Consider the following 15,531-nt stretch of genomic DNA (forward strand, 5'->3'; position numbering starts at 1 on the left):
GGCATTGGGTATATGTGCCGCTTTACAATGAACACCTTTCACGCCAACGCTTTAGCGAGCTGCGCCGTGAATACAATGAGTATGTGCCACTCTTCAACGAACCTCTCGCCAACTTTGGTCCCTGACTATGCGCCACTGAGTGCGCGTCAAGCGAGGGAACAATTCTCAGCGTGCTCAGAAACCGACCCTCTACGCTTGTCGTCTCGGAGGCACGCGCGGACTTCTCGGTAGGGCCACTAGATGGCGCAGCGTGTCCGGAAAGAAGCGCGAGAGAGGAGCTCGGTTGCCGCATGACGCGTTTCTCAGCATTCGAGCGCACCGGCGTGCCATGTATTTCGGAGGCCATGCGCAGGCTTCGCGGCGGTGATGCTAGATGTCGCCGAGTGCTCTTAGGAAAGTGCTTTTTTTGGATTTTAAGAGGACGGAAGCATGAACCGGTCAGCAGTCAAGATAAACAAGATACGCTTAGAACATAGTGGAAAAAAGCACGGAAGCTATTGATACGACAGGATCCGATAGAGGCATCGGTAGCGGTACAAGGTAGATAGAAAAAGCTTTTGAGGAAGAGAACAATGATTAAGGGGACCTATACAAAAATGCGAGAATTCAAAGCATGTATAGCATACCTGATTAAATTAGGCATGCTAGGGGACTATTTGTCACAGCTAGCCCCGTTTCAAAGGGGATGTCAATAAATAATTATCATCAATAATTATCGTCAGGAAATTATCGAACATGTTCTTTTTTACTATTATTGAAATAAATAATAAGAGAGGTTGGCGCCTTTATGGCTGCACCGGCTACTCCTTGTCACTTAGCAAAGGAAACGAATATGCGCATAAAGGGAGAATCTCACAAAATGTGGCACTCAGTAGAGCACCAAGTGAATAAAAACTGTACAGTCCAACTGCACATGAATCGCAAAGTTTTGTGAATGAGTTCAGTACACATACGCATATATAAAGTCAAATATTTTGAATAGCCAAAACACACAAGTGTAATTACACTGCAAGCCCAGAACACAATTACACATTGCGTAAAACTTACGATCACCAGATAAGTCAATTTTGAACCCAGAACAACATTTATGTCACTCATTCAGCTTATTAGGATCAACTGAAACTTAATATTTCCTCAAAATGTTGGTGTCCTCGAAAGGTATAAGGTATAAGGTACTTTTTTTCATGGCAAAGGCGCTCTTTTATGAAGGCCCGCAGTTGGCCATGGGCCAAGTATCTTTTTTAAGGTGAATGGTCTCCTGTCTAATATCAACAAATTTGCTCGCAGTACCCTTCTTTGTGGATCGTATTTCGTGCACTCGAGGAGGAGATGATGCACTTCTTCGTCGGTATGGCCACAATTAAGCACACTGTGGACTAGATGCAAATTTTATTTGTCTCGTAAATGCAGTACCAAGCCGCAGGCGGTGCACCAATGTTTCAAATTTTCTATTTTCTCTTCGATTTTCCGGAAATTATAGGTTTATATATGGATCTATAAAGTTTAACTATGAGTTCTTACAATGCTGATCAAACCAGCTAGTTTTGCTGAGAGGACAGGATATCTGTCTCAGGATCAGACGAACTTCACTACACAAAAGGGGAAGATTGATCGTGTCTGCGTTATTGTGCACCCGATTCGCAGCTGCGTCCGCTGCAGTATTACCTGGAATATTGCAGTGCCCGGGTATCCACTCAAATGCAATTACGTGATCCATTGCGCGTGCTTTTGTATGTTCTTTGAGCGTCTCATACAAAAGCAAAGCGTTCAAAGAATTTTTCTTATTGCATTGTAGTAATGTGAGATCGGCTTGCGAATCTCTAACTATAACCCATTTTTGCGCATTCTTTTCTGATGTTATGAAACGCAAAGCACACAAGATTGCAAACAGTTCTGCCACGGTGGAAGATGTCTCTCGGTATAATTTAAATGTTAGCTCTAGCGCCAAATGTGGAACGACGAATGCTGAGGTCGATGAACTTTTATGACACGGAGTAAATGAGCAAACTCAGAAGAGAGCAGTTGATGTGCGGCTACCATGAACATGTCTCTCTCAGATGTAATCCCATCGACCGATAATTCTATTTTAGGTCTTGTTAGCATCCAAGCAGGGTAACTAACATCTACTTTGCATAATTCAAATCTTGGTTATAATGCTTTATGCGCTTGAACAACATCATGAATTCTTCGCCGCTGTCCTCATTGCAGCGCACGCAGGAAGTCGCATAGCGACAGCGTTGGCCCGACTATACGTTTTCTACATTCGAGTATGTTGGAGAGCCTTTGAAACTCCCAAGAGTTCCGCACCTCCTTTCTATTTTTCGTGTGTTTTGCATGCTTTTACTCCCCTATTCATTTCCCTTATCCTTCTCCCGGTGAGGGTAGTAGACCAGAAGCTTCCCTTTAGGCTAACCTACCCGTCTTTCCCATTTCGTTTTTTTTCCTCTACTTGGGCGGAGTTTAACAGAAAAGCCCCGAGGAATAACGCCAACGAATCTCTGGACTGAGAGCTTCGACTTTCTTTGAGAAGGTGTTTTCTGCATGTGCGTGCTCCGCTCTCTCCCACGCTTTCTACTCGGTGATCAGCGCACGTCATGCACATGAGAAAAAAATTACGCCATATCCAACGTATTAGCTGGTATGCCACTGTGTGACGATGTGGTGCCCTGTAGTGACAGCGCCCAGTCTTCTATTGCCCATCCTTCTTTAAAAAGGTACGCACGAAGTAATTAATTATTTTATTTTCTCTTATCTTTAATATACACCTCTTCCCCTTCCACAGTCTAGGGTAGCCAACCGGAGCTATCCTCGATATAGACAACATCCCAGTCTTTACTTTCCTCTCTCCCTCATGTTCTCTATATTAAAGCGAAATTTTATTGAATCATTCCAATTAGACGATACACCAAGAGACACACGATGTATTTTGTTTATAACTACGCCGCAACGAACTCTATTCCCACCTACTTCAATGAACTCCACTAAATGAGCTCTACTCCCATCGCAGACGCTTTGTGTTGTTTGGCTTCGCGTTACCGCGCAAGTGACGTGTTCTCCACCGCGTTTTGCAACATAGTCAATGCACTCGGCAAGACGCTTCCTATGCACTTCGGTCCCATTACACACGCACGATTTCCACACACTCTCGCCATAGGCTCTCATTCATGGCGAACGCGTATGCGCCCCCACCACGCAACCGCAGATTAGTCTACGAAATCGGCCCGTGCAGTTTTGATCCCACCGTCTCCGGAATCGGCGAAAAACCTATCAGTCACGCGTAATACCGGGGAGGAAGGCAAATATATTAAAACACAAGTCACTAACTACAGTCGTGCGCTGTTATAGAGAACTCGCATAGGATACGAAAATACATTCGTTATATCCAATATTCGTTGTAAACATATACGCAATATTGCCGAGGAAAAAAAAGTCCCAATCATATCTATGCGAACGAAACACAAATTGGGTGCCTCCGAAGGGCCAGCAACGGGTTCTTTTTTTTTTTGTGTGTGTGTGTGTGTGTGTGTGTGTGTGTGTGTGTGTGTGTGTGTGTGTGTGTGGGTGGGTGTGTGTTTGTGTGTGTGTGTGTGGATTTTGCTAAACCGTCGACATCTTGTCGCGCCAATACGTGGCGAGGGAAAAATAAATTGCACGCACTCTACACCATCACAAATACGCTTTTAGAACGCGTCAATAAATACAGTTGCACGTCCTTATAAAGAACTCGCATGGAATACAAAAATACCTTCGTTATATTCGATATTCGCTATAAGCATACACGTAATATCGTCGAGAAAAGGGTCACGATCAGATCTGTGCGAAAGAAACACAAGCTGAGTGCCTCCGACGGGCAGGAGCGGGTTTTCTGTGGATTTTGATGACCCATTGACATCTAGTCGTGCCGATACGAGGCGCGGGAGCAATAAATTACACGCGCTCTGCACCACCCCGAATACGCAACCGTGCAACCGGTGTTATCACGCGGGATCGGCACGTAGATCCGTACGTAGATCGCACGTAGATCCGTACTACGATCGGGCGCCCGTGTGTCTGATCTCGTGCTCTATCGTTTAAGAGGTCTACGAGTACGAATATAAAAAATTGCTGGCACTCGCGTAATCGAAAGTAGATGTAAGCATAAAATGGCAAACGGCAAAGGAGATCGGTTGGAGATTATACTAGCCACTATCTTAAAATGGGTGTAGTGCATGTTCGCAACGGCACACCCCACCACACCATACCATACAATGCACTGGTCCATATAGACGCTGAGCAGCTGGAAGAAAACCTGCTGAAGGCTGCACGACAGGAAGCGAAAGACGCGCAGGGAGACTGAGCGCACTGCCCAGCTAGAAGAAGAATCAATTGTATGGTTTTACGTGCCAAAACCACGATTTGATTTTTCGGGCTCCTGTTGTCGGCGACCTTCAAGTGACCTTGAGCCAGAAGCCAGAGCCGTTATCCGGGCAAGTTTGTGAAAACAAAACTAGATCACCTGGGCAACCAGTCAAAACATAAAATGATGCGGTCTTTGGCACCCAACCCTTTGTACAGGGTCGCATAATATAGGCTAGTCACTGCCGAAACAAGTTACAAAAAATATTGCTTCTGAGTTCTTCATAATCTTTGTTCACAATATCACTCAAGCTGTAACTTCTAGTACGCTGAAGTTTTATTTGTAATTTCCAATAGCGAACGTTGAAAAGCCACACACACTTAGTTATCTTTTGGCGCTGAGCGCTGAACGCCAGCGGCCCACGAGTTCCGCGGCGCGGGTTTAGCGTCATCTCAAGAGATGGCGCCACGCTGTATGGCGCCTCCTTCAGGCGCTTCTACCCGCCGCGGTGGCTTAGCGGTTATGGTACATTGTAGTTATGGTGTTGCGCTTTGCGCCGAGATGCGCCTCGCCGGCTGCCTTTCGATGGAGGCCAATTGCAAAAACGCTCCTGTCACCTGCATTAAGGGGAACGTTAAAAATCCCCTGGTGGTTGAAATTAATCCGAAGTCCCCCACTTCGACGTGCATCAAAATCAAACCGTGGTTTTGGCACGTAAAACTACAGAATTCAATTCATTCTTCTTCTAGCCAGGCCGTGCGCGCCGTCTCCCTGGCGTCTTTCGCTGCCCTGTCGTGCGGCCTTCAACCGGTTTTATTCTAGCTGGGCAGTGTCCACATGGACCAGTGCAGTGTGGCGCCGCGCGGTGTGGTGGCATGCGCCGTTGCGAACACGCACTACACCCATTTTAACATTGTGGTTAGTATCATCTCCAACCAATATCCTTTGCCGGTTGTCATTTCATGCTTACATCTACTCTCAATTACGGGAGAGCCAGCAATTCATTGCATTTCGCCGCCATCGAAAAGCAGCCGGCACGGCCGGGATTTGATCCCGCCATATCGTGCTTAGCAGTGTGACACCATATCCGCTGAAACACCGCGGCGGGTAGACGCGCCCGGAGGAGGCGCCACGCAGCGTGGCGCCATCTCCCGAGATGACGCAAAACCCGCACCGCGGAACTCGTGGGCCGTTGACGTTCAGCGCCCGAAAGATGACAATTAAGTGTATAAGTGCCTAGTATCTGCCTTTTGAACGTTGCTATTGGAAATGACAAACTTCAGCGCAGAAGTTACAGCTTGAGTGACATTGTGAACAAAGATTATGAAGAACTCGGAAGAATTATTTTTTGTAACTGGTTTGGGCAGTAACTACCCTCTCTCATGCGGTCCTGTACAAAAGGCTGGGGGCCAGAGACCGCATTATTTTATGCTTTGACAGGTTTCCCGCATGATCCCGCTAGACTGCTCAGATAATGGCTCAGGCTTTTGGCTCAAGGCCACTTGAAGGTCGCCGATAATGGGAACTAAAAGCATTTCACGCTTAAAAACGCGCATGCCGCCGACATTCCTTTTGGACACGGAAAGGAGCGCACGTGTAACCGCACTCCGTAGGGCCATCAGCTTAGCAGGTCTCACCTCACACTCAATCGCCGGAGAGGTCTTCGAGTATAAACATAAACATTGGAGGCACATCCATCCTCTGAAATGATGATTGGCGACGTTGAAGGGATTATGAATATTTTTTATGATGAGTGTGTAATTGGCGATATGTTTCCTCTAAGGTTATTATGATTATGATGACGCAAGTAATCAGTGGCAGGCATTGGCTCTTGCTCTCCCAGTCTTGTTTGAAGCGGGTGGCGCAGGCCTCCGCCAAATGGCGGCAGCGAACGGATTAGGCACGGCGGCGCTTGCATGCTTCTATTTGGGCGAGGGACAGAAGACGGCAAGAACAAGATGCTCAACGAACGATGCCCGTCTCTTCGTTTTCTTCTTCGCTCACTTTTCTCTAGACACGACGCGCCACCGCTGCGAAGTCTTCACGTGGCACTACCCAATATATTCATATACACCCACTGACTCAAGTTGCCGTGTAAGACGTTCATTGAAGAGAATCACATACCCAGGGACCCAAGTTGGTCCGACGGTTGGTTTCAAAGCTGGTTCCTTCAGCACAGTGGCCCGATGTCCTACACATTGGGTCAATGTTCCTCAATCTTTTCCATTACGTGATTCCTTTACTAGTACCAAACATACTATGACCCTACCTTGATATCCCTTCTGAAAATTTATTTTCTTCAGTGCACACCAGATAAATTTATATTTTAGTTTATTTAACATACATCAACCACAGAAGAGATAGTTCCCAAATTGTTAGTGTTTTTCGACAAGGATTGTTTTAATCATGTATTTGAATGAGAAGGATGCATCTGCTTTCTTGATACAACCATATATGCAGAAGCCCAATTTGAGTTACGACGAGACAAAACTGGCTTCGTTTGGAATGCACGGTGAAGTTTTCTTTGTGGCGACTGAGGGTTCGTATCGTCGTTTGTCTTGCCGTTTTGTGGTCCAGGTTCTTCCCTTTTCCCCCTCCCCAAGTGTAGGATAGCCAACCGGGCACGTCCTAGGTTAACCTCCCTACCTTTCCCTCTCTCCCAGTCCAGGTCGGAGCTAATATTACGCACTGCATAATAAAAGAAAACGGCATTGAAAGGGTATGGGCACTGGGAGAGAAAATGCATTTCTGCTCCCACATTACCCCCACGACCCTCAGAAGGCTCATGATGGGGGTCATGACCCGCGATTTGAGAAACGCTGCATTAGACCATGGAATACCCAGTAACCCATGCTGGCGGTTAATGGGTTAGGCGCGAACAGACATAATGCTAATCACATGAAAACACGCACGCAGCTGAGACTTTTCAGACATGTAGGGGAGACAGCACGTGTATCTGCACTCCGCTAATACGGCCTTCAGTCTCGGCCGTGCATCTAATCTCGCAATCGATTTGTGATACGGTCTCGAATGAGAATTTATTGGCAGCGAAACACCGTGCGGCATGTTACTGCAGTAATTAATGCAAAGTTGTTAGTACCATGTCCCATGAGCACCAACGATTGTTGCTTTTGCCTCGAACGCCCTGCTTTGACGAGCAGGGCGTTCGAGCTGCCTACAAGCTATGCTTTGATCATTCAGCATGGGTGAAAAGATTGCAGGCTTTTTCTTTAAACAGGCGAGAAAAGTTTAAGAGCTAGAACCGCTACTTCTATTATCCATGTCAGTTAGCATCCAGAGTTGTTAATATCTACTGCCCTGAAAAGCACAACGCAACATTTTTGTGAAAGTCATTTCCCATTTCTAGGAAGATGCAGATGAAACTTTCAAAGGATCTTCGTTATATAATGAGGCTTGAGAGAAGAAACCATCACATTTGTGGATTTACTACAATCAATGCTTTGTAGATTTTCTTGTACAACTAGAGAAAGCCATTAGTATTGTTTTATACCAGACAAAAGCCTAGCAAATTCAAACTTCATAAGCCATTGCAGCATAAGTAATAAATATTACCATATTTTTACAAATATAATGCACTTTCTTTAGAAACTTCTAGTCTCACAAAGCACCTTGCATTATATTCAGGTTTGTGACACGTTATCGTAATACAAAGCTTTTCTTTTTCAGGTAGACCGAAAACCAATCCCTAGCATTGCATTTGTGGTCGCACTATCTACATGTAAATACGGTATACTCTATCATTCTGTGGTGGCTCTTTGTTTTTTATCGAATGATAGCAAAATGTCGGAGTGTGGACAGCATGCAAGAAGGGATAGGGCAAGGGGCGATGCAAGATAGTTTGGCCCTCTTAATGAAAATCCCTGCACATGCCTATGACAGATGCATATGCACAGAAGTACGACACATAGGTTACTACATTGAAGAATGCTACACCTCTTGTGTCGCAGTGGCATGTACCAACTGGGCCGAGAATAAGCATCCCAAAGTATGAGAAACTTAATAAAATCAAATAAGCCACTGAATGTCATGCACTATTCCTTTAAGAGAACTGTGTTTTAGAAATACCTATTAGCCAGCATTGTATGTACAGGTTCCATATCACAACATTGTTTTATGAAGCATATGTGTGCTCAGTGGCACTACATCGTTGGCTCAAATTCTGTGCTATGTAAGCCACATCACTGCTGGCACATGCCCGGCTGCTCAGCAATAAAGCAGGTGAAATTAAAATAAACGAAATTTATGAAAATCAAAGAACCTGTTGAATGTGATGCACTCCTCCATTAAGAGATCTTTATGCTCTTGATCCCTACGAGCCAACATTATGTGGACATTCTTTAATAACAGCACACAGATGGGAAAAATTTTATCTCATGACTTAATGTTTTACTGTGCAGTACAGAGGTGCCTTCATTGGCACTATGTTGTATAAGCCAGTTTCCTGTGGGGTCTGTAGGGGGTATGCAAAGAAAGCTTCATTTTAACTCATCTAACCAAGATTTCTGTGCACATTAAAGAATCTCAGTGTATGCATCCTGTAGTAATTCTGTTCTTTCATCTCAAATTCAATGCATTTGCGGCCCATGAGCTGAATGGCCAATCTCTTGGAATAGTACACACAACAGTGTACGTGAGCCAGTGATGAAAGCAGCGGAAAATGAATTTGTAAATGAACCATGACCAAATTTCGATCCAGATCTTTCTCATCAGCCATAGATTGTTTTGAGTTGCTAAATGACATTTATTGCATTACTTCTATACAAAGACCATTCCACTTACGAGTCCCTTTCGTAAAACTAAAATTTTTTAAAGTAACTCAAATACCTAAAATAATAAATTTGTTCTTTATGCTCGCTAGAAGTTTACGTTTTCTTCAAAATGCAGAAAGTGTCATTGAAATCAGCAGCAGTAGCCACCTATTGAGAGCATTCCTGAATTTGAAATGTATTTGCATAGAGAAAGTAACAGCTACAACTTCCTGTGTACTAACTTACACAGGCAACTAGCACAGCTCACACTGGCGGCCATACCATTGCAGTACAGAAAGCATGCCAGTGTGTTATTTGTAAGAGATAAAAGACGGACAAGCAGAAGGGATATATACAGGTAAATAGATTAAAAACTTTATTCAACTTGTGCGACTAGTGAAAATCATTAGGTCTAAACCAAGAGCGTGCTTAAACACCTTGTTAAAAAGAGACCACATTTTAGCAAGAACAGCTCAACAAGTAACCTAAGCTTGCAGGCACTTGCTTAACAATATTTTCTGCGCATGCAGCAACAGTGACAATAATTTGTGAACTGAGTGGACAGATTGCACTAACGAAGCATCTTCATGTTCCACGCAAAACTAAACACAAGGGCTGTCCGACAATGTATTCACTTCAAGACGTTGTTTTCAGACTAAACAGCAAACGCAGAGAAAGAAAAGCAGCTGATAAGAAAATGCACTAACAAAGATGAAACATAAGACATAAAAACGATTAATAAATGACGGGCACCAGTTTTCTCTCTGGGACAAGATGAACCACAGTGCACCGGCCAAGGAACTTAGAGACAGACAAAGTGATGAATAAGTACACAAAAATGGATTAAATATAATTTAAAAAAATAGAATGCACGTAAATATGCAGTAGGAGGAGCAACATCAGAAGCAAACTAAAACTAAATAGTACTGATTATCATAAGCATGTACGGTAAACTTTGCCATTTACCACTTTGACTATCCTCTAGCCAAACAAGCACTGCTATTTTACTGGCTTTAAATGTGAAAAATCTCACTGCTGCACTCAGTGGCAACAATTTGGCACTCGCCAACTCCAAACAAGCCAATAAAACTTTCTTGCTATATAAGAATGATTGTAACCATGGCATATCAAGTAGAACCAGACGGCATTTGATTTAACTGCAGAGCCACCAAAGCAGTTCTCACAAAGAAGCTCACAGTGTTGTGCTTCCCTTATATCACTAAGGCACTGCATTCATACAGTGCCATGAAGCTTATCCAATTAGGACAAGAACACATTCAACTGCAGCATTAAGCAGTGCGAGTCATTTTTGGCACTTTTTTTTTCTAAAAGCCACAGCATAAGCACCAGCTTCACTGTTCTCTCGTTAGTGTAATAATTTGGCTTAGACAAAAAGAGAAGAGAGACTGCACAACCCAACATTCACACTTGCCGCAGTTGCACAGCAGGTGCGCTCACACCACTGAAGAGAAAGATGTTCACAGCTGGACAACTTAAAGGGCCCTTCATCAGGTCTAGCCATTTTGAGCTGACAAGTGCAGAGCATACAATGTGCGCCAATGATCGTGTTTGCAAAGAATTACATGGCTACGTGCCGCGGAAAGGTCTGAAATTTCAATCTGAATGCCGTTTTTTCTTCTTCTTGCAGCCACTGCACTCCAAGCAGGCCGGTGACGTACTCGCATCCCTGCGCCTACGTTATTGGGTCCGCAGTGTGATGTCGCTCGTGGTGACACGCGACTTCCGAGAATTATTCAAGGCACTATCTGTTATTTGTGTAATCTGTTGCTTGAATTGACGAATTGAAGTTTAGAGAAATAATAAAACACACATACGGAATGTTTTACTTCGCACAGAAAGATGTACTTCCGCTTCGTCTGCTTGTTCGCACAGTTGTGCAGTCACGTGTGCAGGTACCGAAACTATGCCATTTTCTACCGCGTTCCAGCGCACATTCATGCTCTGCGATCTGCTTGTTCTGCCTCAGTATTCGTGCAGCACTGAATTCCACTAGTGATGTGCCCTTGTGCACAGCATGCAAAATTGTGCACTGCACTAACGAGACAACAGCTTGTGCACGACGCTGTCAGTGGAAGGGCGTAGCGCTGAAAACAAAAATCGAGGAGATAAAAAATGGAGGGGGGCCTGTGACGTATGCGTCACGCGATCCTTGAGGTCCGGTATGGAAGAACGCAGGGAATGAATTTCGCTTGCGAAGGCTAGACGGGGCAAGTGGAGAGAGCGTCTTGCTTGGCAGTGGAGCCCGCCTGCTGAAATCATGGGTTCGCAGTACTGAAGTATTTTTATCTCGGCTATTAATGAGCAGACTTAAAGGATTTTGCCGCAGAACGCTCCCTAGACGACATGTAACAACTTGCAGCATATGACCAAAATTTGCTATGGGGACTGGTGAGGGGCCCTTTAAATTAAACATGCGTCACCTGAATCCATGTAATTGAGTATGCTATAGACAGGGGTGTGCTGACATGCCTACTTTGCAAGGCAGTTGGCGTGGTACGTGGTCAACGACACGGCAATTCTAGCTTTCATTCATACCCTCTCCCTTTGCCAATATCCACCCTTCCTCATGCACATGTCGTACCACCTCACTTCGCCATCACTGTGTGCCTAATCTACATTTACTAGTGAGGACATGTGAAACATCCTGACAAGGATGCAAGAAGATATGCCTACTGGATCATGCCAGCAAAGCAGCTAAAATGTTCTTTGCTTCTTATCCGGAGGTGGAAGTTCCAAGATACAAAAGGCCCAGTTCAGTGCAGTTCAGTTCAAAGAACATCCTCAGTTCTGCAGTCATATACAAGCACTGCTCATTACCAATGCTGCTGGATGAGAGTGTAAAACTTCAGCACTATCTTTGTAGCATGGTGAACTCAGCCATGAAGCTGGGTTTGCCAAGATGTCAGTGTCAGTGCTTTATCAGAAGAGTACAACTACTATCTCCTATCTAACTCACTCCGTAATACAAGTCACAGGTTTTTGACACTGTCAGTAACCATGACAAATTTGTCAGCCCATAAAATATATATCCCATTATACGTAGTAGTGCGTGCCCCTAAATGCATTATCAACTTCCACAATGGTGCATGCAAACAGTGACACAATGTGTGGCACCAAGAAAAGCGTACAGCCAGAAACTCTCGGCATAACATGGGGAGAATTATATAAGAATGTCCTGCATACACAAGGAATATGAAGACACTTGGCTTATAGATTGGGCACAAGAGGTGCAACGTGTCGTAAATGAGTAAAGACTTACAACTAAGTTCACGTTGAAGGGTCATAATGCTCACTGTCACAAGGAATCATGAAAGTTATAATATACATAATTAAACAGCAGACAGAAACAACCATTACACAATCAAGCTTAAATGTTTATCATTGCCCAGGTGCACTTGGCTTGTCCCAAAATAGATTAGCGATCCCTTGTTTCACGTCAATGCACACCCCTCACTGTGAAAAGCCTTCAGAACATCACTTTTGCTCAGCACTACAGCCTGTGTCTAACCTACCACTGATGTCCAATGCCACAGCAATGAAAAATATGAGATGAGTAAGATTATTCATGGCTGCATTATAATCACTGTGACCATTCTTCACGAAACACAGACAGGCATTATAAGTGAACTAAAAGATATTGTATGATAATATTCTTCCAGTCTCCTAGTGAAATTTATTCTAATAAAGCAAGCAAAGTTGTAAGGAAAATACTGCAAGGATTATTGAAAGCACTGCTTAGAAAGCACAAGGCACAGCACCAAAATACTGCGAAGGCAATTTCACCAAAGGCAATAATATAGATGCAGCACCTTTACAAATGAAATGGAAAGCTTGCATTAAGTGCCACTGTAATAGCACACATGAACAATGCTAAGGCACATTTATATTGACAGCACTTTCAAACTGTACTAGGAGCAGTCAAAGGTTTCCACACACCTGCAATGTCCCGTACATGCAACAAACAAAGCCAACAATCTCGGCTGAAAAATGTGCGTTGCTTCAAAAATTCTGGAAGTGAGCAGCTTTCCAGAGCTTTGCCTTTAGCAAGGGACACATCTGGTGACCCTAACCAGTTTGCAAGCATGGCAACATCCTTATGCGTGTATTTATAGCAACTACATTTCAAGAGGATTGAATTGTGCAAACCCTACTGGGGTCACCTGACATTCCTGCTGATGGCACGTTTTTTGTATTTTATGAGCAAAAGATGATTCAGTGAAAAGTTTTAAATTACTTTAGGTGTGTACTAGGTGAGGACTCAACTGTTTGGACAGCTGAACAAATCCAATGGCTTGCTCCAAAAATGATGACTAAGCAAACAAAGTCAAGTAGAGCTTGTTGACAACTCAAAATTTCTGCATTTTCCATGCAGACACCAATGCACGCATGTAGTGCCGATTAAGTGCTGATTAAGCGCTGCTTGCCTTAACCCTGTTAACCAATGTTACAAATGACAACGACCTGCATTCATTTTCCACTAACAACTGCTACTCACAAAAACAAAGCTGTTCCAGTAAACATTACCTAGGGCATGAGAATGCACAGAAAAACCAGACAAGGCATGTAGCAAATGTTAACAGAAAATATGTGTTTGTTTTCGATACACATACCCTGACCATCACGATCGTCCCTATTATCCATAAACAGCATGTTCTGTAATGCAATGGCAACATCCACCCACAGCACCAGGCTGAAATTAGGGGCATGGCAACTGTAAAACAGCGCTCAAAAAAGATGCGGACAATGAAAAGGTTAACACTGCAACTTTACTAATCCGCCCAAATTGCCTGACTTTTCAGTGAAAATGGGTCTTCACTAAAATGTGTGCCTGTGTGAATGGCAGCTGACCATTCAAGCTGCAGAAAAGTTGTCACTAGGCCCACGGGCACTGGTAAACACTGTGAACACACTATGAGGCAACACTATTTCCATGCTCTAGAAAAGCCTGATAGGAACTGCAAGAACTGGCAGGTTATGACCAAAATAATGTTTCATTGTATGGGGAGCAAAGAAGGACAGCAATTACTAATGACTCATATAAGGACATGAACACACGGTAAGCACACTTTATGCCTTGTGCAATATTAATAGCCACAAAGCTTGCACAGAAAATGAGAAGCGAGCATAAAGGTTTAAACAGAAGCTGTCCTTTCCAGTGCTACAGGCTGTAGCACAGCTACAAACCATACAAGCAAGCCAGGCACCACAGGCAGTTAAGTTTCACCAAAACAAAATGGCAGTCATTCAATGTGGTTTCCACATCCAGGTTGGGGAAGAACTCATGTCATACCACATTCTCAAGAGGCTTCCTTTAACTCAGCCTTCTTCATTATTGGAACAAATATTTGAAGTCCATGAAGGTTGAATTAACAAAACTATGCTATAGTGGTCGAACATCCCCATGCTTTAACGAACCCAGACAAACTTCAAACGGGTCACTTAACCATTACTCAAGTAAACAGGAATAACAGGATGCTCCATTTTCAACAATTGCACAGTAAACTGCAAAATTCTTAAGCAAGCATTTAACATTGGTGAGAGCAACAAAAACAAGAAGTCTCGATTATTCACTTTTGGTGATAGCTTCAGCAATCAGTTTCGGTGATTGGCTCAGGAGTGCAATGCCATAGCTGCTGGGCCACCAAAATGAGCCAAGCACCACAAGTGAAGTTCCAAAAAGTGATCAATCAAGAATATGGCCTCCACGCACTAGTCTGTCCACTTTATATTAACCATCTTACTCTAGTGCTCCAGAATCCTCGTCATGGTGCTGATCACTCTCGGTGTTCGTTAGGGGAGCAAGGCGATGCCTCAGCAACACATTCACTGCAAGCTAGACATACACTTCATAGTATTTGCTCTGTCATGAAGGTAGCAAAGGACAGTGAAGCATCAAAAAGCCCACTAACAGGGAGCATTGTCTGAACTAGTCAAGTTAACCTTCCAGTGTGCACTCAGTTGTGGTCTCTTTTTTTGCTCACTTTCTTGTTCTTGTCGGTCTTCTTGGGGGGAGGAGATAGGCTGCTGTGTGTGTTGCGGCCATAAACACTGTTCAATGAAACAGAAAACACCGAAATGTTAGGCAGGAGACTCAGCCAATGATGTAACTCAAAAGTGAATACCCACACTGGCAAAACAGGAACAATTCATTAGGATTTTAACACAGGTTTCCAAAGCTTATATTCGAGTTATAAGCAAAACCTTAGCTTTATGAGCTAAGGCTGCACTCCGGGGCAGTATTCTGTTTATTTCATATATGGCCTAACTTTCGTGAGATTTCTCGAGACTCGGCACTCGACGTGTTGAAGTATACAACTTACAGCTCTCTTGGCACAGTGCGAAGATAGTGTCCCTGGCATAGTGCCATGAACGTTAGCCATATAGGCAACCAGCAGTTCACATGCC

The 15,531-nt window shown here is 43.9% G+C and overlaps 1 protein-coding gene across 1 annotated transcript in view; it reads right to left on the bottom strand.

Moving 5' to 3' along the window:
* Positions 1-9,458: 9,458 nt before the first annotated feature.
* The window catches only part of ics (ras suppressor protein 1), a 44,401-nt gene continuing 38,328 nt past the window's right edge, over positions 9,459-15,531 (bottom strand). The window contains exon 9 of the mRNA XM_070537289.1: positions 9,459-15,174. Within this exon, the coding sequence (XP_070393390.1) occupies positions 15,081-15,174 (94 nt within the window). The 3' untranslated portion in view covers positions 9,459-15,080. The remainder of the gene's footprint in view (positions 15,175-15,531) is intronic.

The sequence above is a fragment of the Dermacentor albipictus genome, chromosome 4 (genome assembly GCF_038994185.2).
Source record: "Dermacentor albipictus isolate Rhodes 1998 colony chromosome 4, USDA_Dalb.pri_finalv2, whole genome shotgun sequence".
NCBI classification, from domain to species: domain Eukaryota; kingdom Metazoa; phylum Arthropoda; class Arachnida; order Ixodida; family Ixodidae; genus Dermacentor; species Dermacentor albipictus.